We start from the raw sequence: 26324 nt of genomic DNA on the forward strand, positions 1-26324 counted from the left end.
TAATTTTTTGAGGAGCCTCCATACTATTTTCTGCAGTGACCCTACCAATTTACATTCTCATCAGTAGTGTACAGGGATTCCTTTTCTTCCATATCCTCCCAGCACTTGTTATTTCTTGTTTTTTTTTTAAAGTTTTAATTTTAATTCCAGTTAGTTAACATACAGCATTATATGTTATTCCTTGTCTTTTTTATTCTAGTCATTCTGACAGGTTGTTAGGTGATATCTCATTGTGATTTTGATCTGCATTTCCCTGATGATTAGTGATGTTGAGCATCTTTGTGTGTGCCTGTTGGCCATCTGTATGTCTTCTTTGGAAAATGTCTATTCAGATCTTCTGCCCATTTTTAAATTGGATTATCTGGGGGGTTTTGGTGTTAAGTTGTAGAAGTTCTTTATGTATTTTAGATACTAACCCTTTACTGGATCTATCATTTGCAAATATCTTCTCCCATTTTGTAGGTTGCCTTTTTGTTTTGTTGATGGTTTCCTTTGTTGTGCAAAAGCTTTTCATCTGGGTATAGTCCCAATAGTTTATTTCTGTTTTTGTTTCCCTTGCCTCAGAACACATATCTAGAAAAATGTCGCTTTGGCCAATGTCAGAGAGCTTACTGCCTGTACTGTTTTCTAGGATTTTTATGGCTTCAGGTCCTTAATCCATTTTGAGTTTGTTTTATGTGTATGGTGTCAGAAAGTGGTCCAGTTTCCTTCTTTTGCAGGTAGCCTTCCAGTTTTTTCAACACCATTTATTGAAGAGAATGTTTTTCCCCATTGTATATTCTTGCTTCCTTTGTCACAGATTAATTGACCATATAAGCATGGGTCTTTATTCTGTTCCATTGATCTATGAATCTATTTTTGTGTCAGTACTGTTTTGATTACTACAGCTTTATAGTATATCTTGAAATCTGGAATTGTGATACCTCCAGCTTTGTTCTTTCTCAAAATTGCTTTGGCTGCCTCTGGAAACCTTATTTTTCTCCTGCTTCTGTTTCTGTCTATCCTCTTTGATTTGCCCGAATCAGACCACTAGCTGAATATTAAAGCTACTTCTATCCTTGGGTAAACTTTTTTTTTCTTGTTTTTAATCTACCATCAGACTTTGGACTCAGTATGAGATGTGTAGCCTCATTGGTAAATATTTTCTTTAGGGGTTGTCTGCCCTAAATAGGCTTTGGTGGCCCAAACCATGTTCCTCTTTCTTTCCTGCTTGAAGCATGCTTCCTGTGGTCCTGTACAGAAAAGAGAGAACTGGCATACCCTAAACTCAATGACTGATTCAGCCTTTGCAGTCTCAGGCTTGCCAACTTTCCCAGGTTCTCCTTGATGACAGGATATTCAGGTTTCCTATTTCCAAAATCTATCATTATTGGTATCACAGTGTTTTATATATGAAATTACAATACTATCAATAAGTACATTTACAAAAGGAAAAGTAGATTAGTCCGCTACTAGAGGTCAATGAAGTAGAGATTGGGGTAGGAATTGTCCCACAGTGTAATTGAAGACTCTAAGACCTTCATTTTATTACTGTCAGTATCTAGCTAATTAGTTTTTTGTTGTTGTTGTTGTATATGTCTATAACATCCATAAACCTGTATGTGTTCCAAGACTTAGAAGTCTTAACCTTGGATCCAGGATGGATCTCAGGGTAAAGTCTTTGAGCCCCAAGAATTATTTGTGAAGATAGTATGAATATCCATATGCATACCTTTCTGTACATTTTTCTAAGAAGATAATCTGTGACTTTCATTAAAGTTTCAAAGAGTTCAGTGACCCCTAGAAGGGTTAATTAAGAACTGCCATTTAGATTCCATGGCAGTCTTCCATCTTCAGGTAATTTTCCTTCCTGCTGTTCTGATTCACAAGATTTTGCTACATTCTCCTGCTTACTTATCTCTTGGGCTATAAAGAATGATTACCTTTGCCACAGAAATAAGCTGATTGTCTTAAAAAAATGATTCTTAACAAAAGATGTACATCAGGTTTAATGGGGAGTGTTTCAATAAAATATATTGCCTTTTTCCCCCTCTACCCCACACGTTTGCCCTAAACCTACAGAATTAGAATTTCTGGAGATGGAACCTGGAAATTTTTATTTTTTTAAATATTCCATAGTTTTGGTACATACCCCTGATTGTGAACCACTGGAATACAGCGTTGATATGCTTCCAAAGTAAGAATGAGGGACAATGGGAATTTGGAGTTAGGGTGGGGGTACATTTGTGAAAGAACTGGGTGATGTAGGCCTTAGCACTCTCTTCTGAAGTCTTAGATATACCTTAGTGCTCCTGTATACTCCTGTAGTATACATTATGCCAGACCAACAGTTCCTGAGCTGGGCTAATTTAGGAGCCTCTGTGTAACTTAGGAAGAATCAGACCCTCTTTTCTCAACACATGACTAACATAGGCCGTATATTCTGGTATTTGGATTACATACATAGAATTTAACCTACTCTTCCAGCTTGCCTGACTTGGTTTCCTGACTTTGCTTTACAGACAGCAGTGGTCCTTCCAGTACTGTGTCCAGTGCTGGTCCTTCCTCCCCTACTGCAGTGGATGGTAACTGCCATTTTGGCTTCAGTGATCAACCTTCTGTAAGTTCACACATGATTGAAGAACATCAAGGCCTTGGGATGCTCCCTGGGAATGGAGAACAAGAGTTCCCCATTGAAGGGATGCAAGAGCCTATTGAACCAAGCCAGTCTTCACAAGAACCACCTGTGGAAACCAGCCAGCCATGCCAGGAAGTTTCTGAGGAGATCAGTCCGCCATGCCAGGAGGTCCCTGACATCAGCCAGCCATGCCAAGACATCCCTGAAGAGTTCAGCCAGCCATGCCAGGAGGTCCCTGTCATCAGCCAGCCATGCCAGAAGGATCATGATAATGTTAACCAGATATGCCAGGAGGTCCCTCAGATCCACCAGCCATGCCAGAAGGCGAGCCAACTGTGCCAGAAAATCTCTGAGGAAGCTTGCCATCTTTGCCAGGAGAACCCTGAGGAGGTCAGCCGGCCATGCCAGGAGGTCTCTGTGGAGGTTGGCAGCCTGGCCCATGGGTTCCCTGTAGGGGTTGGTGGCCTGGTCCAGGAAATTGGTGTAGAAGTTGGCAAGCCAGCCCAAGAGATCCCTGAGGAGCTCAGCGAGTCATGCCAGTTCTTTGTAGAGGTTGGCAGGCTAATCCAGGAGGCTTCTGGATCAATCAATCTGTTGTCTCAGGACATTCCTGAGGTAGATAAACCATCCCAAGAGTTTCCTGGGGAGGATGATCTGCAGGTACAGGAGGTCCCTGAGGTTAATCAGCAGTCCTGGGTGGTCCCTGAGGTGACTGACCAGCTGCCTGGAGAGGATATTCCCCAAGCCCAGTATCAATCTAGTGATCCAAACCCTCAGAGCCAGTCTCTAGCCTGTAACCAGCACTCACCCCTTCCACCAGCAACATGTGATTAATCGTGTTCTCATTAGTGGTGTCACACTATACCAGCTATTTGAGCTAGCAACTTTTTCTGTTGGCTAACTCACCTACCAGTGTAAGACCTTGGATCTCACCAGAGGTGTCTGAGGAAGCAGTCCTCTTGGCATGAAGCCAAGAACTGTGCCCGAGCTGGGCTTGTAGGGGAGCCAATTTCATGTTCAAAGCAACCATTGACTCCTCATATGGCCATTAGACTTGAATAGGATTTCCATAAAGGGGTGGGCTGAAGTATCATTACCCAACATCCTCTGAGCATCCCAAGAAATTCCAGATTGTTAAAGGAAATGCCACTTAACTGCTGAAGACACCATCCGGGGACATCAAGTGCAAAAGGGGACTCCCGGGTCTCCGCTTTCTGGGGAAATATTCACAACTTCTCAAGGTACCCTTAGACCATATGTGCATTCAGGAAAATTTTTGTCTTTGCTAGCACTCCTCAGGTGGGCCTAGGATGGCTGTCTGAAATGTCTGGGGAGGGGGGCGGAAAGAGAGTCCCTTTCCCAAACAAACATCCATTGTGGCCATTAATCTTTAGATTGGGTTTATGGGTGTTTTATATAACATCGCAAGTTCCCCCTCCGCCCCAGTAGTGTTCCTCTGGGCAATAGCTCTAGGGAAAAATAGGTATTAGATTGCTGTGAAAATTTTAAGAGTAACTACTTAAAATGCTCTGGGGGTTCTTGGCCAATCTGTGAAGCTGGGTCTCCTTTTGTTGTGGGGCTACTTGGCTTAAGAGATGCTGTAGCAGAGAAAATCAGGTTCTATTTTAAGCAATCAGCAGAGATCAATATTGTACAGACATGAGGAAAGATTATATATATTTCTGTAGTAGTGCCAGGGACAGACTGGCCAAAGACCAAACACTCCAGGGTCCCCAAGAGGTTTTTCGTTTTATCGTTATGTCTTTAGGGTCAGGTGTGATTATGAAGCTTTTCCCAAAGATATGGGGATGGGAATGGGCATGGGTAGGAGGAATAATGCAGTCATTGCAGTGGGGTGGCCAGAACATTATGAGTGCTCAATAAATATGAAATAATAAAAATGTTGATGGTGGTGATGATGTCCTTGTGAATTCAAGTATGAATATGACTATACATCAATCATGTGTGACTGAATTAATTTGAACCAGTCAAAAGCTGCTATTGTTGAGTGGGAAGGAACTATAAAATAAAGAGATCAGGGGGGTGCCTGGGTGGTTCAGTTGGTTAAGTGACCGACTTTGGCTCAGGTCCTGATCTCACAGTTCGTGGGTTAGAGCCCCGTGTCAGGCTCTGTGCTGACAGCTCAGAGCCTGGAGCCCGCTTCTAATTCTGTGTCTCCCTCTCTCTCTCTGCCCCTCCCCTGCTTGTAATCTGCCTCTCTCTCACTCAAAAATAAATAAACATTTTAAAACATTAAAAGAGATCAGGCATCCCAGGAGGGCCCTATGGCAGTCAGCCCACCATCCTAAAATGTCTTAAATGAGTAGTGTTGTCGGGGACAGAGTTTCTATTTCTGTGAAGCAGCAGTGGGTACTTGCCTTCTCACCAGATCTTTAGATTCACCCTCTTAATTTTCCACTCTGATGATTTGGGGTGAGTGTCAAGGAGGAGTTGATATAAAGGCGTTATGGTCTTTCTTTACCTCCTTGACATTTACACTGAGAAAGCCCAGCACACTGGGAGGGCTGGAATATCCCCTTCCCCATTATATTTACATTAACAACCTGGCCTCTCCTGACATACCTACGACTATAAAGGGTTTCACTGCAAAGGAAAAATCCAGCATTAACTTCATGGAAATTCTAAATGCACAGGTGAATGCTCATGACAACCTCAATAGGCTCTGGATCTCTTAGGGCTTCTCAACTCTTTGACTCTTTGGTGTTCCCTTATCCAGGATATCTGATGCTATTCAGTCCTCAGCTCTTGACCCCAAGTCAAGAGTATGCAGATCCCCTTCCCAGACACCCTGCCCCTCTCTTCCCTCCCCCAAACCAAATGTATCTCCCCACCCTAGGCCCCTATTCCTCATACTCTGGCATTCTCATTTTCAGAAATTATGCTGGCTCCCCATATCTTTTCTACCTTTATCTACCCGATGTTCTCTGGCTTCCCTGGGTCCTGGAGCTGCTTCCAGTTATCAAAGACATCAAAATCAATGACAGTGCCAGGAGAAGCAGAGAGGTAGAAGCCAAGGTCCAGCAACTAAGCAATGTGTAGAGTCAGAAAAAGCCTAAGCCTCACGACAGCATCTGTAATGAACTTGATTTTATTGTTAGAGTTGGAGGCGGCTCCATTACAGCAGCTGGGAACTATAGCAGGGAAGTGTGGGGAGGAGCAGAGCACAGCAGCAAAGGGAGGGTGGGAGCTAGGAAGAACACAGGCCGGCTCATATTATTTTCCACACAGTCATTTGGCAGAGAAGCCGAGCCCTGACGAGTGTCTGGATTTCTCAGTCCGGCGATAGTCTGGCAGGGCTGCTCATTGGCTTGCTTGGGGAGAGGTCCTCTCCTGGGGTGGTTTCTTCAGCCTGTTTTCATCTTACTCAGTAGGAGTTCAGCTTTAGCTCAGCTTTGTCTCCCTCTTCCCTTCCTCTCATTTTCCCCAAGTTCTCTGGCATAGCCTCTACCTCCCAGATCCTCTGTCCAAGAGTTTAGGGCTGGAAAGGCAGCCAGTGTTCCCATTTCAGCTGCAGGATGGCATAGTGGAATGTTGGGGGGAGTCACACATTGCTGGGGTGTCAAATGTTGGGATGTCAGGCAGTGGCTTATTTTTAACCCATTACACACCAGGCCACAGCAGATGACCACATGCAGAGAAGCCAAGCAGGGGATGAAAAGGGATGAGGATAATTGGAATGGGTAGGTGAAAACGTCAAAAGGTCAGGGAGCTTGGAGGAATTCTGGGATTGGGGCTGGGCTCTCCTTGCCCCTCTTGTGCTGCCCAATAGGCCTGGTCTGGGCACAGCTCTGGGATGTGAATGGTATGAAGCAGGGGCTGGGAGGATAAGCAACTTTCTTCTCTCACCAGTCTGTTGGTCAAAAGAGCTTCAAGTTTTGTATTGAGACATTCAGATATGGTGGGGGGCAGTGGGACAGTATAGCAGTGGTTTACCCCTAGACCCCTGCTGGAACCCAGACCCCGGTGGGTAAGGGAATGGGAGATGGAGGAAGGGGCGCAGCTCTGGGTACCTTACTGACAGAATCCTGCCCCAGGTCACATAAATTATTACTGGAAATTCTTCCTTGGGTTGCTAAATAGAGATAAAGAGGTCCCTGGGCTTGGGGATATATGATCTCCCTCCATGAGGGAGGAGGTTGCTGAGACCCATCCTTCCTTCCCACCCAATACGAACATTTGGTAGTGTTAGGAGAGGGTGTCACTCCAGAGTTCTCAGGCATCAGATGACCTCCTATCCTAATTTCGTGCCCTCCCTCTATCCAATCCCTTTTGCCTTTGGTTTTGAAAATCCCGTTGGGTATGGATGAGGGGGAGGGACAACCTCTCCCATTTAGCCCAGCCCAAATTCCCACAACAAGACATCCCGCCCCGTCTCCCCCACCCCAGCTCCCGTGTCCCTCAACCCCAACGGACTCAGCAATAGCCATTCTCTAAGGGAGCTGGGGAAGCAGATTCCTGGGGAAAGGAGTGTGGTTCTTTCAGAACTCAATCTTGCAGGCTGGAAAGGACTCATCTTGCATGACCACGGTGCTGCTGCTAGCCAGGACCAGAACATTCAGTTGTTGCTGCTGCTCATGAGTCTGCTGGTACCATTCACGAGTCACCTCCGTGTCATGGGTAGGGATTAGAGTCACCTAGGAGGGAGACAAGACATGCCTGATGTGACATTATGAAGGGAAGGTAAGTGAGGGGGATGGGGCATCACACCTGATGGTCTAGGAAGTAGTCCCACTGCCCATAGAAAGGGTTCAGTTCTTTTATGAATAGAGACTGTGTTCCACTGAGTAAGCTTTGACCAGACCTCCTCCTTGGCATCCCTTGCCACTCACCTGAAGATTCTCCCCCCATTGGGCCTTGCCCTCCAGCAGGGCATCCAGCACAGCCCGGCTCGGCTCGCCATTGACAGGGTCATTCCCACTGACCACATAGTAGGATGCACGCACTCGACGGAAGAAGTCAAGGTCAGCAGTCTTGCCACTGCAATGATTCGGGATATAGGCGAGATCCACGTATACAGGGGAGCCAGAGCTGCCCTTGGAACCCAAGGCCGCTGTAGAGACAAGCCAGGACTCATTGGAGAGGTAAAGTAGACACTTTTAGCAATCTTCCACAGTTTCTCCTACTCCTGGAGTCTTTGACCAGCCACACCCAACCCCAACCCACAATCTCTAACTTTTCATGTTATACTTACATGATCCTGCCTTGAGTCCATTGACTAGGCCTTTGGACATGGGGCTGTGTCCATCCTTTTCCTCTGCTGGGGTGACTTGGCTTGGAGTGCTGCGTGGTCGGGGTGGGACCCGGGATGCTCGATCTGCAGGCCCTTTACCAGGGGTGGGTGAGCGTTTTCCCCGAAGATCCAGACGCCGGGCAGGAGATGCTGGCTTGCCCCTGCCTGGGGCCCTGCGCCCTATTCTCCCCTGTGCTTTCTCCTTCTCACGTAGTTTTTCTACCCTTCCAGATTCTGAGCTGAGCCCCTCAGGGTCAGCCATGCACACATCAGGGCGAGGAGGGGATGGGCGGGGGTCTGGCTGAGGGATAGGGGGTGGGTCATGGCCAGGCCTGGGATGGTGAGTCCCACTGACCCCTCCAGCTTTGTCCACAGGCAGGAAGTCCCCATCTTCATCTGAGTCAAGAGCTGCCTCAGCTGTGATGGATGGACACTCCTCAGTTTCTGGTGGAACATCAGAATCTGATTGTGAGGAGCCTGAGTCACTGGCTGATGTTGGGGGTGTCTCATCAGCCACAGGGCACGGGCCCCCTGTGGCCCCTGGGCCCCCTGCCCGGCGCCGCCCTCCCCTCCCTACTAGCCGAGCATCTTCAGTTGAGAGGTCACCTTCATCTGTGGATTGGGGCAGAGGTGGGTTCAGAAAAGATGGGGAGAGTTCCCCTCGGTGGGGCCGGAGCTCAGCAGCACATCCCTGGGGCCCAGCCTCAACCTCAGGGGAAACACTTCTGGGTTGGCCTCCAGAAGCCCCTCCAGGGCACAGTGGCTGCTCAGGGGAAAGAAGTGTGTCAGGTCGGGAACTCCTCTCGGCTCCCTCAGGCCAGGCCCCACGTTCCCAGGCAGGGCAAGTCTCAGCTGCTTCTTTCTCAGCCTTGGCCAGGGCAGGGCCTGGGGGGTTGGGGCTGGTTTCAGTTGGGCCATTGGTGGCACAATCCCCAGAGGGACTCTGGAATGGGCTTGGCTTCTTGGTGGCAGCTCCTGTGCATTCCAGGCGGCAGGGCAGAGTGCTGTCATCCATGTCTCCAGGTAAGCTTGGAGCTGGAGCTGGGACCAAGTCCAGTGAAGCTGGGGGTGCTGGGCTCAGAGGAGTGAGGTCCCAGAGACTTTGGGCAGCTGGTTCCATTCCTGAGACCAGCTCTCCAGACCCCCGTTCTGCAGCCTCCAGGCCAGGAGGGAAGCGCTCAGCCACACTTGAAATCACAGGTGTGGTGGCCTCAGAGGAGGAGCCTTCAGACAGGGCTGGTGAAGCAGGTCTTGGCAGACTGGAGAGGAGAGGTGCCCCAGGAGAGCTGGGTGATGGGAGCTGGGGCAGTGAGGAGTCCAGGCTTGGGGCCTTGGTCACTTCGAGGTACTCATCATGCCGGGCTCTGGTGGGGGGACCCGGAGCCAGAGCCAGAGCTCGGTCCCCAGAGAAGGCAAGGGAGCCACAGGGTGCTGAGCGGGGTTCAGCAGGAGAGGGCAGCTGTGGGGGAGCTGGCTGCAATGAGGAGAAGCCAAAGGCTGAAGCAGGGAAGTCCAGGCTGGGTCGGGCAGGGCCCAGGTGTGAGTCCGAGGGAGGGCTGGTATGTGCCTCACTTTCAGGCCACAATGTAGGGGGCCCTGCAGGGATGGGGTGAGGGGGACTCGGGGACTCGGCCTCTTTCTCTGGCTGTTCCCGTGCTCCCTTCTCCAGCTCTGAGTCACTAGTGCTGTCATCCCAGTGACCCTGGCCTGATTCCTTGGGTGATGGGGTTCTCCTATCTGGGCTACAGCTCAGGATATTACCATTAAGAGAGGGGCTTGGGCCTTTGCTCAGGGGGATAGGAACACGGGGGGGCACTGCAGGTGGGGTGAGGCTGGGCTCCATACTTGGACCCGGCTCAGGCTCTTGCCTAGGGGGTAAAGTGGGTCCCGCCAGGGCTGCATAGCTAAAGGTTGGAGTGTCAGATTGGAGGCTCTTGGGTGAGACAGGAGATGAAAGCTCCTTCTCTGCAGATGGGTTTCGGCCAGCAGCCTCCTCCTTGGCTGAGATGCGTGGGGGCCAGTCCCCAGCTGCCCCAAGCGGAGGCTCTCTAGTGGGGCATGCAGGGCCAAGCCCAGTAAGCATCATCTGCTCATAGATGTCTGCGTACTGGAAACTTCTCTCATCAGGATAGGGTGTGGGCTCTCTCTGCTCAGGTTCTATCTGTTCGGGCTCCTTGGTGGGATGGCTTTCACCGGCCTCTGGAACCTTTGAGCTTTGAGGGCTGCTGCCAGGACCCCCAGCCCCACCTTCTTCTTCTGTCTCCCCTTCAGCCTTGCGATAGTCCTTCCCCAAGGGAGAGTATGGCCCACCTTCCAACTCAGCTGCTGCCTCCTGTGCTGCAGCCACCACACTGTCATACTCAGTGGTGCCCCAGGAGAAGGGTGCAGGAGTGTGTGGTTCTGGGGCAGGCGTGGGGGGAGCTGGAGCTGGGGAGAGGGGTGCAGGGGGCAGGGGTCTGTCCTTGGGCACCCATGGTGGGATGTCAGCCAGCCATGAGGGGGTGGTGGGTTCGTTCCTCATGGGTAGCATGGGCTCAGGCTCTGGGATAGGGCTTTCTTGTCCAGGAGCTGGAGGAACCCTCTGCCCAACCACCTCAGGTGGGGAGGCTGGAGGAGAGATGATTTCAAAAGGGGAACGGGTCAGCTTGTCTTCTTCCTCTGGAGGCAGCCCAACTGGTGACTCAGCAAGCCAGCGCTCCACCTCCAGTCCCTTCTGTGGTGAGGGCTCCTGAAAACCCTTGAAGTCTGAGGCCCAGGGGCTCTGAGGCGTGTGCTCCAGTGGGGGCACTTCTTGTTCATCATCTGGCCCCTCATCAAGGAAAGTGCTCTCCCGCTCTTCTGTGTACCGTGGCCGGGCCCCCTGGCCATCCAGCTCATGAGGGAACCAGACCTTACGCTCACAGCTCAGCTCCCTCCAGTATGTGTCCTGTTCCAGGGCCACATCCTCTCTGCCCCTCCAGTACCTGTCCTCCTGCTCAGGAGATGTGTCCTCCCATGTCCGGGCAGGCTCTTTCTGTTCTCCAACTGGCTCATCTCTGGATGGAGATGTTTCTTGCCACTCCTGTACCACATCCTGCTCCTTCCAGTACTTCTCTCCCTTATCCGGGGCCTTGTCCTCATGCACTGGGCTCTCTTCCAGCCCCAGAACTTTGGTCTTCTCCGGCAGAGCTTCTTCTTCCTGTTGCACAGCCTTAACTTTTTCTGGAGATTTTTCCTCTAGGATCTTCTCCTTTGGTTTCATGGTTTTATCCTCCTGCACTGGGCTCTCTTGCTCCTGAGTTTTGTCCTTCTCTTCCAGAGCCTTATCTTTCTGTTCAGTGGCCTTATTGTTTTGTTCCAGGGCTTCATCCTTCTGTCCTAAGGCCCAGTATTTTTGTTCTAAGGCCTCCTCCTTCTTTTCCAAGGCCTCCTCCTTCTGTTCTTGGGCCTTGCCTTTTTGTTCTGAGTCTATGTCTTTTTGTTCTAAGGCCTTATCCTTCTGTCCATGGGCCTTGTCCTCCTGCTCAGGGACTTCGTCTGTCTGTCCTAAGGCCTTGCCCTTCAGTTCAGGGACCTTGTCCTCTGGAGCCCTGTCTTTATGCTCAACGTCTCTGACTTTTTGTTCTAAGGTTTCACCTTTTTCTTCTGGGATCTTGTCCTCCTGTTCCAGAACCTTGTCTTTTTGTTCTAAGTCTTTGTCTTTTGATTCCAGGGCCTTGTCCCTCTGTTCCAGGGCTATGTCCCTTTGTTCTAAGTCTCTGCCTTTTTGTTCTAAAGTTTTATCCTGCTGCTCTACAGCCTTAGTCTTCTCTTCCAGAGCCTTATCTTTCTGGCCAATGGCTGTATCCTTTTGCTCTACAATGTCATCCTTCTGCTCCAGAATTTTGTCCTGCTGTAAGACTTCATCTTTTGGTTCAGGTCCCTTCTCCCTCTGCTCTGGGGTTCTGTCTTTCAACTCTGGAACTTTACCTTCCCACTCCATGGCAATGCTCTCCATGGCAGGGCTTGGCAAAGACTCAGGACTCTTGGTGAGGGAGCTGTCAGGTGTCAGAATGTGTTCACCAGGGCTTGTGATCACACCAGGTGAGTGCTTCTCATCTCCCAACAATGTAGAGTGAGAGAAGGAGCTGGTAGGTAACTTTCCATCAGGGCTCTTATCTGTGATGTCTGCCAGTACAGAGTAACCAGTGGTCCCATCTGTGGGAGGTGACAGTGTGGCTGCACAGGGTTCTGGAATAGATGTACGCACTAGGTGCTGAGAGGTGTCCTCAGCCTGTATCAGAGGCCCCTTTTCTTCCTTTCCAAGACTTAGTTCCCCAAACTGGAGGGTGCCAAGGCTTTCTGGAGAGAGCTGCTTAGAAGAGATATCCAGAGAGGTCTCCTTGCTGGGACTCTCTTCCGAGAGAGAAAGTGACTGGGTGTCTTCTGGAGATACCTCTGGCCAAAGGTCTTTGTGTAGGTGCTGCTCTGTCAGGCCACAGGGAGACCTGGGGATGGCTTCTTGGTTGGCTGTGTCTGGTGAGACCACACTGAGTACAGATACGGACTCTGCATCTTCAGGGGAGAGGCTTTGGTCAGGAAACTGGAGCACCCCATCTTTCTGAGTTTCACTAGATTCTTGGAGTGACGTTCTCAAATCTCTGGAAAGAGCTTCTGTTCCCAGAATTGGGCCTGTGGGCTCTCCTGCCTCCACAGTCTCAAAGACTATTGCTTTGTCCTGTTCTGGCAACAACTGGATAGTGCAGCCTGTATGTTCTCCAACGATGCTGACAGGTGCTTCCTGGGCATGGGGGCTCCTGGGAGGAGGCACCTTTCCCTCCTCCAATGTGACCTCTTCAGGCCCTGTCTTAACTATCTCCTCTGCAGCATCTTCCTTGCCCATACCTGGTGTACTCCTAGTTCCTCCCCAGGAGCCTGCTTCCTGAAAGTCTTGGGGCTCAGACTTTTCTTCCACTGGGGACTGATGAAAGGGTGTGTGGGTGGCACTGGGTGGGCCAGATGGTGGAGGAGAGGCCATCTTCACTGTGCTGTCATCTGGGCTAAGGCAGCGCTCCTCCACTTCTCCAAGGACTGGTTCCCCTTGATGTAGGGTATGCCCAGGGACACCAAACACCGGGGTTCCAAACTGACTGGGAAGTTTCTCAGATATCTCTACATTTGTGGTCTCCTCCTCTTCCTCTTCCACGGCTCTCTCTCCAGGCAAGCCTCTCCCTACAATCTCTCCTTTCTTCTCTGACTCACCAGTCACAGAGAAATCCTCACAGGGTGGTGATTTGAAGCCCTTGTCTTCTTCCAGTGAAGAGGTAGGTGAGATGGTACCAGCCGATGGCACATAGTCCAAGCCCTGAGTGGCTTCAGTGCGGGATGAGGGGATGCTTGTAACCGTGTCGAGCAGCAGGGAGCTCTTGCCTGTCTCTTCTGTCTGGGGAGCTGTGAGTGAAGCCACAGATTGGTCCTCAGCCACGGATGTGGCAAAGGAAGAAAGCTTGTCGCATTCAGTGATTGAGGTGGCCGAGGACACGTGTTCCTCTTCAGCCAGAGGGGCGGCCACCATGTTGGGGGGGTAGGTGAGTTCAGTCTCTGCTGCTCCATAGCCTTTGCTGGAGGTGACAGGAACAACACTGTCTGTAGGCTGGCTAGCCTCAAAGGGGCCAGGACCCTCAGGCTCAGGGAGGTCATAGGTACTTGTAGGAAATCTAGGTGGAGCTGGACGTTCCTCCGGCTCATCATGAATCTCCTCATCTGAGATGGTTTGCTCTGTCTCTGAGTAGCCAGGAATTGTCTCATCCTGGATGTAAGAGACATGCTCAGTGGCTCCTGCAGGTGTGGCCAGGCTGCTTAGGAATGATGAGGTTTCCTTCTCAGGAGCTTTGCCCTGGAGTCCTACTTCCCGGCCCCCGAGGGCCTCCCTGATCCTTGGAGTTGCCTTCAAGGCTTCCTGCATATGTTTTTGGTAAAAACCTTCAGCCTTTGTCTCTTCCTCTTCCTCCTCATCTGAAGGGTGCACCTCCTCCATTTCTTCTAACTCAGCCTTCTCTATCACATCCTCCTTTACCTCAGGTTCACTTTCCTCTCTGGCTTCTATTTTATCAGGGAGCCTCTCTGCTTCCTTCTGCTTCTTTTCCTCCCAGGTATCTTTCTCTTCCTCTGTTTCAGCCCCAGAGTCTGGGCCTCTATCCTTGCTACCTTGTTCTTCAGGGATGTCTGGGACAATCTCTTTCTCCTTCATCATAGGCTCTTCTTGTTCCAGCCGTGGAACAGAGGGTGGTATCTCCTGGCCGGTTGTGCTTGGGGGTCCCTCCTCTGCAGTGTCTGGAGGGAGTGGTTTCTCTCCTAGTCCTAGGTCCCTTTGTTCAGCCAGCAACCCTCTCTCCTCACGCTTCATCTCCTCAAAGTCCTGTGTGAGATCCTCTGGTGAAGACAGAGCCAGCTCCCTGTGCCCACTGACTGTTGGAGGTGGTACAGCCCCCTTCTGGGCTGGGGGTGTCCGGGGCTCAGAGGACAGCTCCTTCTCCCCACGGGCAGCCCGACTCTTGTCCACTTTGGCCCTGCTAGGGGCCTTGGCTTTGTAGAGGGTCTTACGTACCTCAGGGGTGAAGGGCTTCAGGTCTGGCTTGGAAATTTTCTTGACCTCAGGTTTGGTATCTTTCCTCTTCTCCTCTTTCTTGGCATCCTTCTTCTCCTCCTTCCTTCCTTCATCCTTCTTGAGCTCCTTCCTCTCCTTCTTGATCTCTTTTTTCTCTTTGTCTTTTTTCTCTTCCAGCTTTGAGATCTTTTCTTTTAGGTGCTTCTTCCCTACCTTGTCTTTTATCAGCTTTCGCTTCTCTGCCTTCAGTGCCTCACTCGACTCTGTCCTCACCCTTTCAGGCTTGGTAGGCTTCTCTGGGGGCTTGTCAGATGACTCTTTTACTTTTTTCTCTGTCTTGGCTAACTCCTTGGCTAGTTCTGAGCGGGCCTCCTTGGCTCCCTCTTCAGCCACCTCCTCCCGTTTGGCCAGCTTGCTTACAGCTGTCTTGGCAGTGGCCTTGAGGCTCTCCTTGCTGTCAGCCCGCTGTTTGATTTTGCTGGGTTTGAGGTTGGCAGGCACAGCCCCAGAGGCCAAGTCTTTCTGTGTAGCCACAGGGTACCGCAGGAAGTCCAGGTGCCGAAGCTTTTCCAGGCCCTCCAGGATCTTGTTCTGGGGTGCGTTCCCTGGAAAAAGCACACGTACAATCTTCTCAGTGGGATTGGCTGGTAGCCAGACAACCAGAGCCGTGATAGAAGTCAGGTAGGGCACTGAGATCTCAGCCTCCTTCCCATTAGCCAACACAATGCCTGTCTTAGCTTTACTATTGCCTGCCCACTTTTGCATGAGGAACTGCATCTCTTTGCTGTCCTTGACAGGGTTGAGGACATACATGTCCAGCCGTCCTACACCCATCTTGTGGAAGAGGGTCAGTGGCTCAATGGTGTTGCTGACCACACGGTACAGAGGTTCGGCCTGGATGCCCAGGCGGTTTAGGTGTTGCAGAGTGAGGCAGGCCTCCTCAATGCTGCGCTTGGCTTTCCGGGAGGCATCAGGCAGCCGCAGCTTATCAGGCACATTGAAGAAGACAACTCCAAGCTCAGGGGAGATGAGGTTCTTCACCCAGTCACTGTAGCTGCTGGAGCCCTGGGACTGCTCCTCCTCCAGTTCTGCCACTTTGCGCTGCAGGAGTCCATTGATGCCTGGCAGGTTATCTGCCCCAATGTGTGTGAGCAGCACTGAGTCAATGCGGTCCAGGTGCCGCACCAGCTTCCAGAAGCAGGACTTGCGATCAGAGCCACCATCCACCAAGATGTTGAAACCATTAACGGCAAAGAGAGCAGAGTCTCCACGGCCACCCGGGAAGATATAGCAGCAAGGCTTAGAGAGTTTCAGGAAGCCCCCTGAGGTGGGGGGCTCTAGCAGGTCAAAGGGAGATGGCACATCCACAGTCTCAGAGACGTACTCGGAGAATTCTGCCACACCATCCATGGTGGGCAGTGTGGGCTCAGGGTTTAGTCGGAGGTGCAGGGTCTCTTGGGAACTGGATAGTCCCAGGTGGCTCCAGTCTCCCTCCCCTAAGCAGGAAACGGTGAGGAAGGCCTGGATTCCAGGGTCTCTATTGCTGAGCAATTGGGCAATCTAGAGGAATGGGAGATGAAAGGCTGATCAGGTCAGGTAAACAGCTGGGGTTGCCTTAACCCAACTCAGATTCAATCTGCTAGTCTCCACCTCTTTGCGAGGTGATCACCTCCTATTTTTCCGCCAGAGTTCCCAACCTTCAAGCAACATGAGATTTCCCATCCTTGGATCCCTCCCCACAGCCCCAGTCCTACCCCAGTTTTCATTCCTCCCAGACTCAGACATGGCACTTACCTCTGGGTTGTGAAGGACCTGGGCAAAGTTCTGATAAGAATAGGTGCCACTTTGTAGGATAAGGTCTCCCCCGGGCTCTAAACTTTGCCCACTCAAGATCAGTAGTTTGTGAGCTGATTGACTGCTAAGGAGATGGTGAACCTATAATGGAAGGACAAGAGTGGTCATGGATGTGGGAAAGTCAGGGAAGGGCACTGGATGTTCCTGGTTCCCCTTAGTACTGCAAAGACATGCTCCCCACTAGTAGGCCCACAACACCTCCAGTGTAAGGCTGGGGATCATAAAGCAGCCTAGATGGTTCAAAGCCAAGTCTGGGAATTCTTGGCCTTTCAGCAGTAGTACTGGCAGGGGTGGGTTACAGCACTTCCAACAAGCCCTTGTGGCAAGGCACAGGCCCTGGCCTTACCTCAGAGCTGATGCTGTCGGCACTGGGGTTTACCAGGATGACAGTCTCAAGGATCTCACTCTGGTGGCAGAGGGTCCTCTGGCCTGAGGGAGAGATGCAGGATTTTGTATCGAAGAGAGTGGGTATAGTAAAAGGGAAGAGGCATTGTGTGGGAAAGGAGAGAAAAGAATGTACAGTCAGAAAATGGAGCTGAGGGGAAAGAGGAGGCTAGCAATCCTTAGATCCTGCCACTTTGGATACTGCTGAGTAAGGTCTAGGAACTGGCTCCTCCAGCCCTTCCCTGTCAGGGTTTCCTCCTCCCTTCACCCACACTGACTGTCTTCTCTCCTCCCTTCATCTGCCACACCCTCTGCCTGCTCAGTCTGGTACCCCCACCCCCTCCGCTTGAAACTCCTGCCTCAGGCTGCCCTATTGACAAGAAGCTTTTGTCCCTCTAGAGCACTAAGCTCCTGGTGCTGCCTGGGGATGGGGGGCTCAGCTGGAGGGAGGGCTCCTGGGGTTGTGATGCTTACTCAGCTCTCTCCTCACTAGCCTGCCTCTGCCCTGGGCTTTCATGCCAGTAGAGTGCCTGGAAACATGGAGATGGGCACTTTGCAGTGTCTACAGACTCCCCATCCTCCTTTCCATTCCCCATCCAAGGCCAGAATTCCCATTTTCCAAAAGACTGTTTCTATTTATCTGAACCCTTGGGTTTTTACAATTCAAAGATCAGAAACAGGAGTATAATTTCTTGTTCTGTTTTCTAGTTCTTCAGAGGCCAAGCCTGAGCTCACAAGCATGCACACAATCATGCTGTTCCCACCACCAAAGGTTACAGCTCCCTCTCCCACCTCACCTCCATGTCCCCAGGGACAAGAGAGGCCTGGTACACTGCCCCACAACCCATCCCTTGTGAACAGTTTCTTCTCTCATCCTTGCCCCTCTCCTATGAGCCCTCTGTGATGGAGATGGGAGTTAGGGGTCCACAAACAAGACACAAATGAGGAAGGAGAGATTCAGAGTGTTCCCCAGGCCATGGAGAAAGACAAAACAGCCTCAAATGCCCTGTCTGCTTCCCTCTTGCAGACTCACATGAAACACCGAGCAATGCAGCAAAGAAAGAAAGTGGCAGGTTACAAGATAATGGAGGATGCTGCCATCCCCTGCTCCTGCCCTTCCTAACTGCTGCACACAGTGGCGTTACCTTGCAGAAAGAGATTTGAACAGATGGCCCGGGAGTGAGCTGTCTGAAAGATATTGGTGGGAGTGCTCATAATCTGTCCCCTAGACCCTCTTCTGTGATCCAGCTCTTTCCTCTTTCTGGGGCTTAGGCATGAGGAGCCTGGGGCCAGGGCCTTTGTTAAGAGGAAGAATCACAGTGCCAGGATCAGGCAAATCTGGCAGCAGAGGGCTGCACTTGCAGCTGCAGGGGAAATGAACTGTAGATGTGTCCGAAGAACAAACCTCATAGTGGGTGGGTGGAGCCCAAGAAGAGTTCAAGGGTTCTCTTCTATTAATTTGGGAACTGTGGGAAGCTTTGAGGTCAGTTCAGAGGATGAGAACCACCTTAGAGACAGGCTGGGGCAGCTCTTGGGCAGATGAGGGGTATCAAGGTTCAGGGAAGGGCCAGGCTAGCCCTAGGCTAGTCGTAAGTAGTTCAGATTTAAAAGGGCAAATCCTACCCTACCCGCGACATATACACACAAGGTCACACATTCGAGCTAGAATGGTCTGAAAGAAGAAATCTGTGGTACAGACTGATTTGTTTTCTATTTACCACTCTTCCTCCACCAGTTGACCATTCCTCACAGTCCCTTGTGTATAACTACTAGACTTCTCTGATTCCAGTTAACGTCTTCGTGAAAGACCTTGTTCTTCACCCATGTGCTCTCCAGTTCTGACTGGCAACTACATGGTCTATATCATGCACCCTTTTGAGGCCTAGGAGAAAGCCCTATTTCTCTTTTCTGCTCCCCCAGCAATCCCACTGAAGGGAATTGACTTGTTTTTCCTTTTTCTTTCATATGAGGCAGGGACACTTCCCCTTGGCCAGTGATGCTGTGGGGGTGGCCTGGGCCGCCAACGCTGAGCAGGCAGGAGGGCAGGTGTCTCCGCAGTGAGGCAGAAGGGGAGGGGGGGCCGCTTGGGCAGCTGCAGTTTGCCGCAGTGTGTGAGTGTGTGTGAGTGTGCGCGCTGAGCTCAGGCTCCAGCTCCGCCCCTACCCCCCACCCCAGCATGACAAGTCATTTTCTTGGCTGCCTCTGCATGGGGGGTGAGGAGGGGGGGACACAAGAGAGGGAGAAGAAACTGGCGCCTCTGTTCCAGAGCCCCCATCTTGGGAAGAGAAGCGGCGATGGGGTGGGGGTGGGGTTGAGACTTGGAACCTGTGGGTTTGACAGGACTGGGAATGCGGGGCAGCTGCCGGGGAGGGAGTGCTCTCAATCTCCCGAGTGGCCTCTCAATCTCCAGAGGGAGCCAGAAGCGGGGGCTTAGAGTCCCAGTCTCAAGCCTTTTACAGGGAATGGGGGGTGGGGGGTGCCGCTGCAAATAGGCTGGTCTATGAAGAGGCGCGTGCCACGTTTTAGTGACCCTTTCTTCCCTTTTTTTCCACAGTGTCCCCCACCTTGCCTTACTTGGCAAAAACTCGCTATCCCGCTCACCCCCAGCATTGGAGCAGCTGAGCAATCCAGCAGCTGACACCAGAGACCCTCCCATTAGGCGCATTCCCATAACATCCGCCTTTCCTTCAGATTCTTCTGCCTCTGCCCAAGACATAGCCCCCAAAGTCCTCCAGCACCCCGGGCTACCAGGCAGAACCAGAGACACCACCCTCTGCTACTGCCCCTAGGCTGATGTCTCCCAACCCAGCCCAGCCTGAGAGGTGGACTGTCACAGTCCCGGCCCCACTGGCCTCTGCCTGGTCCTGGGTCCAAGCTGACCCCACAGCCAGTAATGTTCATCTTTTCTCTCTGTCCCCCCAGTCTGCCCACCCTGCTGGGCAAATTCCAAACACACAAGATTAGATCAACTCCTTTCCCGCTACCCCTACCACAGCATTCCCCCATCCCCATGCAAAGCCCTTTGGTTTGGTTCTTACCCTGGGGTGTGGGCGGGAGCCCCTCATGGAGGCTGCAGCTCCGGCCTCAGCCGGCAGCTTCAGGGAAGAGTCTGCCGCACTTGGGGTGGGAGTGGGGGGGGGGGGGCTTGATGGGGAGGGCGGCGCCTGGGCGGGGAAGAGGGGCTGGTCCATGACGAGGCACTGGAGACTTAACTGTTTATTTGCCTTCACAGTGTCAGTGCTCTGATGCTTCTGCTTGGCGGGGAGGGGGGGGGGGGCCTGAGGAGTTGTCTAGTAAGTCAAAGAGCCACGGTGGTCTACAATGGCCCATAGGCCCTTCTCCACTCAACACTGCTTCATCAAGAAATGCCCTTTTAGCATCAGCCAAAAGACCAAAGTCCTGTGCTATGACACACTGCAGGGATGCAGGAGGTGTGGGCTGCCTGGGCCCTCCCCCTTCCCTCAGGAACCATCTGCCGCCTCTCCCCTGAGACCCAGGGAATGACCTTCAATCCCTGGAGGAGCAGGAGACAAAGGGGTTGGGGACCTGAAAGAATGGAATAAAAGTGAGGGGACTGCTTGAGATGAAGGCTGGGGATGGGGTGGTGAGCACTGTGGGCTTTTGAGCCACATCTGCAGGAACCAGGGAGGGTAGAAGTCTCATTTTAGGTTGCAGTGTAGGTTGAAATTCTGGAGTAGACACATGGTCCCTAGCCCTTCTGGGTGGGGCACAGGGACTCTGGAAGCTGCATGTAGTTCTGTGTCAATGCAACACAGCACAGTAACCACACTAGCACTGATACTTGGAATTCTTGGGTCTTTAGATCTGAAGAGGCTGGGCGCTTTCTGCTTTTCAGTGAGAGAGTTAAAAATGACCAAGGAGGATCACCAGGGCCCCAGGCCCAAGTGAGATTTTTTTTTTTTAAACTATAGGCCAATTATTAAGTGCAACATAAAGTACTCTTTGGATCAAAAAAAAAATCTTATGACTTTGTAGGGTATTGGGTCCCCGTGCTCTCCTTTTCTCTGCACTTTTCTATTTCTCTCTCTGATGTCTCTTACACTAACTTAATCCTTCCATTGTTGGCTGTTTCCCTTAGTCTCTACCTCTGTTTCAGCACTCAAAAGACTCAAAGGGACGATCTTGAGAACTCTAGCATACAGTTCCAACCCAGTGATGCTCATGCTCCCATAGAGTCCTTCCCTGCCCTCTTCTCTTCCATCAACCCTCCCCAGTTCTGGCCAACTCCTAATGCCTTCCACACATTGACATCCACCCACTCAAACCCCAGCACCAGCCCCACCCCTGCCCCAGACTGCCAAAAACTGCTTTTGAAGGTCAGAGAAGCCAAAATAGTCTCTGCTCTCAGCATCCCCCCTCCCCCCCTTAACTGTAGCCAGAGGAGAGGAGGAGCTGAGTCACCAGGACTGGAGGGGGGGCAGGGAGGAACAGAGGAGGAGGAATCTTTGCTCAGATCCGGAGATGCAAAGCAGCAACATGGCAACAGCCCCATTTGGATTGAGGAGGCCATCTGCAGAGATATACAACACAAACCAGGCTGAGTTCTGAGCATCACAAAAGGAAAACACTTCCCTTCGGCAACTTCATATTTTGTATTTCTTCCCACTTCAAATCTTCTATCTCCTATCTGCTTTCTAGGGCTCTCTGAAGTGTGCTAAGAGGGAAACTTGAGTAGACATTTGGCTAGAGAACAAAATAACATTTCCCAGCCAATGCAGAGCCCCCTTATTCTCAGCTGCTACCCCTAAGGGCCACACCCTGGGCATTGTTCCAACTCACACTGGAGTTTTCCTTCAACCCTCACCCTCTGAACAGCCACCCACCACAACTGCCCCTCCACCTGCTGTGTTCCTAGGCTCTGCTGCAATGAAATGGTGAGATGCCAAAGAGAGGCCTGAGCTCAGACATAAAACGCGACTAGAAGTCCTGGATTTGAGACCTGACTCTACCAATTTATCGGTCATGCCATTAAACAAGCCACTTAACCTCTCTGAAAGCTTGCTTCCTGAACTATAAAATGAGTATAGTATTAATACCATCATCTAATAATGCAGTGAGGAATGAATGGCATAAAAGATGAAAAAGCGCTTCATTCCTAGAATCCTAACCCTGCAGCGCACAAATGCCACTGGAATTTTGTCTCCTTTTTGTAGACTTATGATCAGAATCAAATTGAGATTAAAACCAGAATCTCAGACCAGACCAACTCTAGAGTACCCCCTAGCTTCCAGGTAAACCCAAAGCTGGAGGTGCCTGTAGGAAGTTAAATACTTTCATGTTCGCCGCTTTCCCGGTTCAGACAGCAAGGCAGAACCCCGAGTTGTAGGGGCCAATGAACTACTGTATTAATTCACAACGGCTTTCATGTTTGCAGAAGGAACAGAAATACCACTTTTAGAGCACATTAATGTTAGTGGAGACTCACACAGAAGGCCTACAAACTGATCCTTCAGTGTATGTTTCTTAGAGTCTTAGAATATCAATCATCAATTATAAATTAGGAAAGTCTCTCCCTTTCCTATAGGTGCTCAATAATAAAAGTATCAGAGTGTTGTTTAAACTCAGTTTTCCACTGTCCTAATAGTTTCTGGGTCTGTTTCATAATGCTTGGAAGCTCCAGATTTTCTGCAGGATTAGAAAGTTAGGCTCCAAGTCACCACTGGAGACTACCTGGCTCAAAATTCACCTTAGAAAGCTTTACCAGATTTGACCACTAGAAGGAGCTGGGCCACTGACACTCCATCAGTGGGTCCTTCCTTTTCTGTGTTTGAGTGAAGAGTGGAGAGTGGATAGGAATGATTGCACTTGCCCTGACACTGTAGGATACGTATTTGCCCCTTTTCTCAGCCTTTTGTCCCAGGGTTGAGGCGAGGTGAGAGGGATGGTTGCCTAGACTGTGGATTGGGCAGAAAGGATTAAGCCATACCATATCCCCTTGAACCCATCACCGCAGCCTGGTTCCCTTTGCTACTTGGCAAATGGGAGGCTGAAGGGCGGGGCAGTGTCTGCAGCTGCTTTGGGCTGACTGTTGTTTGTGGGGACAGCTGAAAGAAGAGCCAGCAGGGGTGGGGCTGTGGCTGTCTTGAGCCATGTGGGTTTTTCCAGGAAATTCTCCACTGTTCTCCAGGGACATAGGCCACCATGAAAATGTCCAAACCTTAAAAAAAAAAAAAATCCAGTAGACTAAAGTGAGCCCTGATCTTAGGAGTATGGTCCTAGGCCCCTGAAGGACGCCATGGCAAAACTGATTATAAAGATCAAGTAGGTGTTTATATATTAGTGGTTATTTCTGAGAAATGCCTGAGCGTAACTATGCATCTATCTGTAAGCATCTTTCCAAGCATCCCTGAATGTTAATCTGAAGAATGGCTAAGCATTTTGCTTTAAGTTTTCTTCATTCTTACACCGTTCCAGAACGCGGCCTACTCTTAAGTTTCTGTGGCCCAAAGGACAAAATTAGAGAATTCAGTGTGAATTGTTAACATCAGCACATACCCACCAAACTTCAATTCAGTCATTAGTTTTATCCACTGTCATCCCCTTATGCAGCTTGCACCCGAGATGGTAGGAGTAATAAATGGCAAAACTGTCGATTTTCAATCATCAGTGCTAATGGAGGAAGCCATGACATGAATAATTCTAAACAGAAGGCAGTCTCAAAACAGTGAGTGGCTAGCTTCACAGGAAGCCAGTCACATCAAAGAGATGCCAGCTTCACATTTTTTAAAATGCTGCACATATTCCTAAGATAATGGAACATCGGTCATATTAACCCTCTCATCTCCTCTCTCTAGGAACGTCTCTAGAAGAGTCAGTGATCAGGGAAATGACTAAAAATGTGGCAGTTAGCAGGAGGAATAGGAAGAGAAGGGTTGGTGATTACCCACTACACTAGATAATTGAGACTTATCTGTATAAGATAAGAATTCAGTCATTTGGTGGCAGTGACTGGTGAGTTGGATGGATTTTATTTTCCATAAAGGCACTGGCACATGGATTGGTGTGTCAGCATTTACCAATAGCATGACCAGATGCCCAACACTTCTATAGTGGGATATAGGCCTTTCTGCAGTCTCCCCACAGATACTGCCATGGAATGACATTGTCTGAAATATTTTCTCAAATTCCTAACTCATTTCTCCCACTCAGCAGAATGGGAAATTGAATCCTGTGGACTTGGATTTCGGAGCCAAACCTCAGAGTGTGACTATCTCTTGTAGCGGCAATCCAGGAGACCCTGCTTCAACCCTGGATTTCATGGTGCTCATCAGCTTTTAGGACCAGGATTCTGCTCTGTTCTCAAGAGCTGTTGGATGACCCAAAGGAGGAACAAGGAATCCTGAAACCTGGAGGGTGGGGCTGTGTAGACTGAGGGAAAGGTGCTAAGCAAAGACCTGGGAAGGTAACTGGGGCACTCACAGGTCTCTATAAAGGGAAGCAAGGAGGCTAGGATATACAGAAAGAGGAACACACACACAAAAAAGAGTGGATTTTTGCATGGGAGATGATTAATCACTCAAGAGAAGTACCTCATTCCCTTAGTGCATGTCAACAGCTGTCCATAAACCACCCTCTTGTCAGGTAGAAATTCTGTTCTCCAGGCTCCCTCCACCATCACACCATGTGTATGCAAAGAGTTCTGGGTATGCGGAGGATAGCCTCCTAGCTTTCCAACTTTCCCCTCAGTAGTCCCTCCCTTCTGCCTGACCCAAACCTCCCACAAAGCCAGCTCTGCCAGGGAGACTGGACCTCTGACATTCTGTAACCAGCCCTCACCCCAAGAACTTGAGACAAATGACACTAGTCCTAACCTTTGACCTCTGAGGAGAAGTGAGCTAGGTGCCGGGTAATGAAGAGTCTCAATTGTTGGTTCAAGTCAAAGGATGATAAGTCAATGTTCCAGGAGAGAATCCCTGTGAGAGAGAGAGAAAAAAAAAAAGAGAGGGCTCTAGATAAGGTCAATGGGGATGGACTTAGGGGAATACTTCCAAGCTCATGAGGACAGGGAGAGGATAAGGATTGCCATGATCAGCCTCAGTGACGTCTTTAAGAAAGGTGGCTAGTGCCTATGTCTATTTCCCATCCTGTGTCTTTCTTGAGCTTTGCCTGAGCCAGAGAAAGAAGGGCAGAGGTTAGGCTAAACTTGGTCATTAATGAGTTTGTATGTAGTAATTTTCTTGCAGAATTGCCCAATTGTGATAGAAGTGACACTCAAGGGCCAGTTCCCAGATACTGGGGGCTGCCTTCTTGGTCTTTACAGCTAAATAGTATTCTAGTCTCTCCTTCTATGCCCCCTCTTTGCCTCCACCCCTCCGCGGCTTGCTTCCACCCGCAGGTGGCTCCGCAGCACTGCGCCACAGGCAGGCAACTGGAGAGGGAGGTGAGGGCTGAGGAGATAGTGGCCACGAAGGTCACTCTCTCAGGTTTACCGCTGGCACTGAGAGATTTGTCTGGGACGTTCAGAAAGCACACTGTTCCTGTTCAGGGACCTAAAGAAGAAACTAAGGTAGGAACATGGATTCTCCAGGGGATGGTAAGGACTTTCAAGACATCCGACCCGAGACACTGCGGGTGGGAGGGGTGTGACCAGCGTGGCCCCAGGGACTGTATAGAGCTCCCCTGCCTCAGGGAGATTGCGGAACGCCTTGGGGTGTACGGGAGGGATGGGGAAAGAGAGATGTTAGTAGCTAGAGAGGATATGCACGACATGGAAGATGCAGGTGACATGCACTGATGATTCAGATTAACAAGGGAGGGCAGATCTCAGGAAGTGCAACCTAGGGATGGAGAATGCAGACGTACACACAGATGGCGGAAAAGCACGGGATGGAGGATGCCCCGAGCACAGCCAGGACAGCGGCTCACCTTGTTCAAGGTGGGCCCGCACGGCCCTCAGCTGACTCTCTGTACCAATATCGCCGATCACGATGAGCAAAGAGTGTTTCCGCAGGTCCCAGCGTGCTGCCGCCACTGCGGCTCCGGCCTCGCACAGCGGCTCCGCGGGGTTCTGAGCTAGCGGAGCGCCGGGGCTTCGGAGCCCCAGCCCGGGACTTGTCTCCATGGCAACGCCGCTAGGCCGCCCGGGCCCAGCCTCGGTCTCCATGGAAACTCCGTTGGAGTGCTAGGCCGGCAGCGTCCGCTGCAGGCAGAGTGTGCGCCGTTCTTAAAGGCCGGCGGCAAGAACCGTTCATTGGCTGCTGCCTGTCAGGGGGTGGAGCTCTGGCGCCGCAGGGGCAGGGTTGGGGCAGCGACGCTCCGGCCTTGCGGACTCCCTTGGTCTTGGGGTGGTGGCCGCCCGCGTCAGCCCCCGCTCGTTTTCCACGGGGAGCGCCCACTCCGACTTGGGCAGGGGTGGGGCTCTGAGGGACCGGGTGGAGGGGCGAGTCGATTGCCTTGGCGCCGGAAGAAGCTTCTAGTTAGGATGTTTCCCGGATAAGTACTGTCTGGCAATTCCGCAGCCTGGCCCAAACTGAGGGGAGCCATATTGTCCCTCCCTGTCTCCCAGTTTATAGCGTTGTCTCCATCTGTGCCGCTGTATTATCATTATCTGGTGTGGTTTTTTTCCCCCTTTTTCTTTTTTCTTTTTTCTTTTCTTTTCTTTTCTCTTCTTTCCTTCTTTCTTTCTTTCTTTT

The 26324-nt window shown here is 50.9% G+C and overlaps 2 protein-coding genes across 23 annotated transcripts in view; one reads left to right on the forward strand and one right to left on the reverse strand.

Annotated features, from left to right (window-relative positions):
* PPIP5K1 (diphosphoinositol pentakisphosphate kinase 1) overlaps nucleotides 1–4529 on the forward strand; it is a 43910-nt gene extending 39381 nt beyond the window's left edge. For all 21 annotated transcript variants that reach the window (XM_019832561.3, XM_019832564.3, XM_019832563.3 and 18 more), the window contains one exon: nucleotides 2502–4529. In XM_019832561.3, the coding sequence (XP_019688120.1) occupies nucleotides 2502–3451 (950 nt within the window). In that variant the 3' untranslated portion in view covers nucleotides 3452–4529. The remainder of the gene's footprint in view (nucleotides 1–2501) is intronic.
* Nucleotides 4530–5710: 1181 nt separating this feature from the next.
* Nucleotides 5711–25823, reverse strand: MAP1A (microtubule associated protein 1A). 2 transcript variants are annotated; one of them, XM_003987227.5, is made up of 7 exons: nucleotides 25558–25823; nucleotides 24504–24605; nucleotides 16634–16716; nucleotides 16228–16368; nucleotides 7830–15993; nucleotides 7468–7688; nucleotides 5711–7272 (listed from the first exon to the last, which is right to left on the reverse strand). In XM_003987227.5, exons 1-7 carry the CDS (start codon nucleotides 25793–25795, stop codon nucleotides 7117–7119), a joined length of 9105 nt encoding a protein of 3034 aa, XP_003987276.2. In that variant the 5' UTR covers nucleotides 25796–25823; the 3' UTR covers nucleotides 5711–7116. The 2 variants fall into 2 exon arrangements, with proteins under 2 accessions (XP_003987276.2, XP_019688130.2); XM_019832571.2 differs by lacking the exon at nucleotides 7468–7688.
* Between the last annotated feature and the right edge of the window lie 501 nt (nucleotides 25824–26324).

This window comes from Felis catus, chromosome B3, assembly GCF_018350175.1.
Source record: "Felis catus isolate Fca126 chromosome B3, F.catus_Fca126_mat1.0, whole genome shotgun sequence".
NCBI lineage: Eukaryota > Metazoa > Chordata > Mammalia > Carnivora > Felidae > Felis > Felis catus.

Bases quoted from the DNA above. Each gene is read 5' to 3' on its own strand.
- MAP1A (XM_003987227.5), bottom strand. From the start codon at position 25,795: ATGGAGACCGAGGCTGGGCCCGGGCGGCCTAGCGGCGTTGCCATGGAG. The intron at 16,717-24,503 runs GTTAGGACTAGT...TCTCTCCCTCAG, and splicing joins CTTCTCCTCAGAGGTCAAAG to GCCAGAGGACCCTCTGCCAC. The intron at 16,369-16,633 runs GTAAGGCCAGGG...CTTCCATTATAG, and splicing joins CCGACAGCATCAGCTCTGAG to GTTCACCATCTCCTTAGCAG.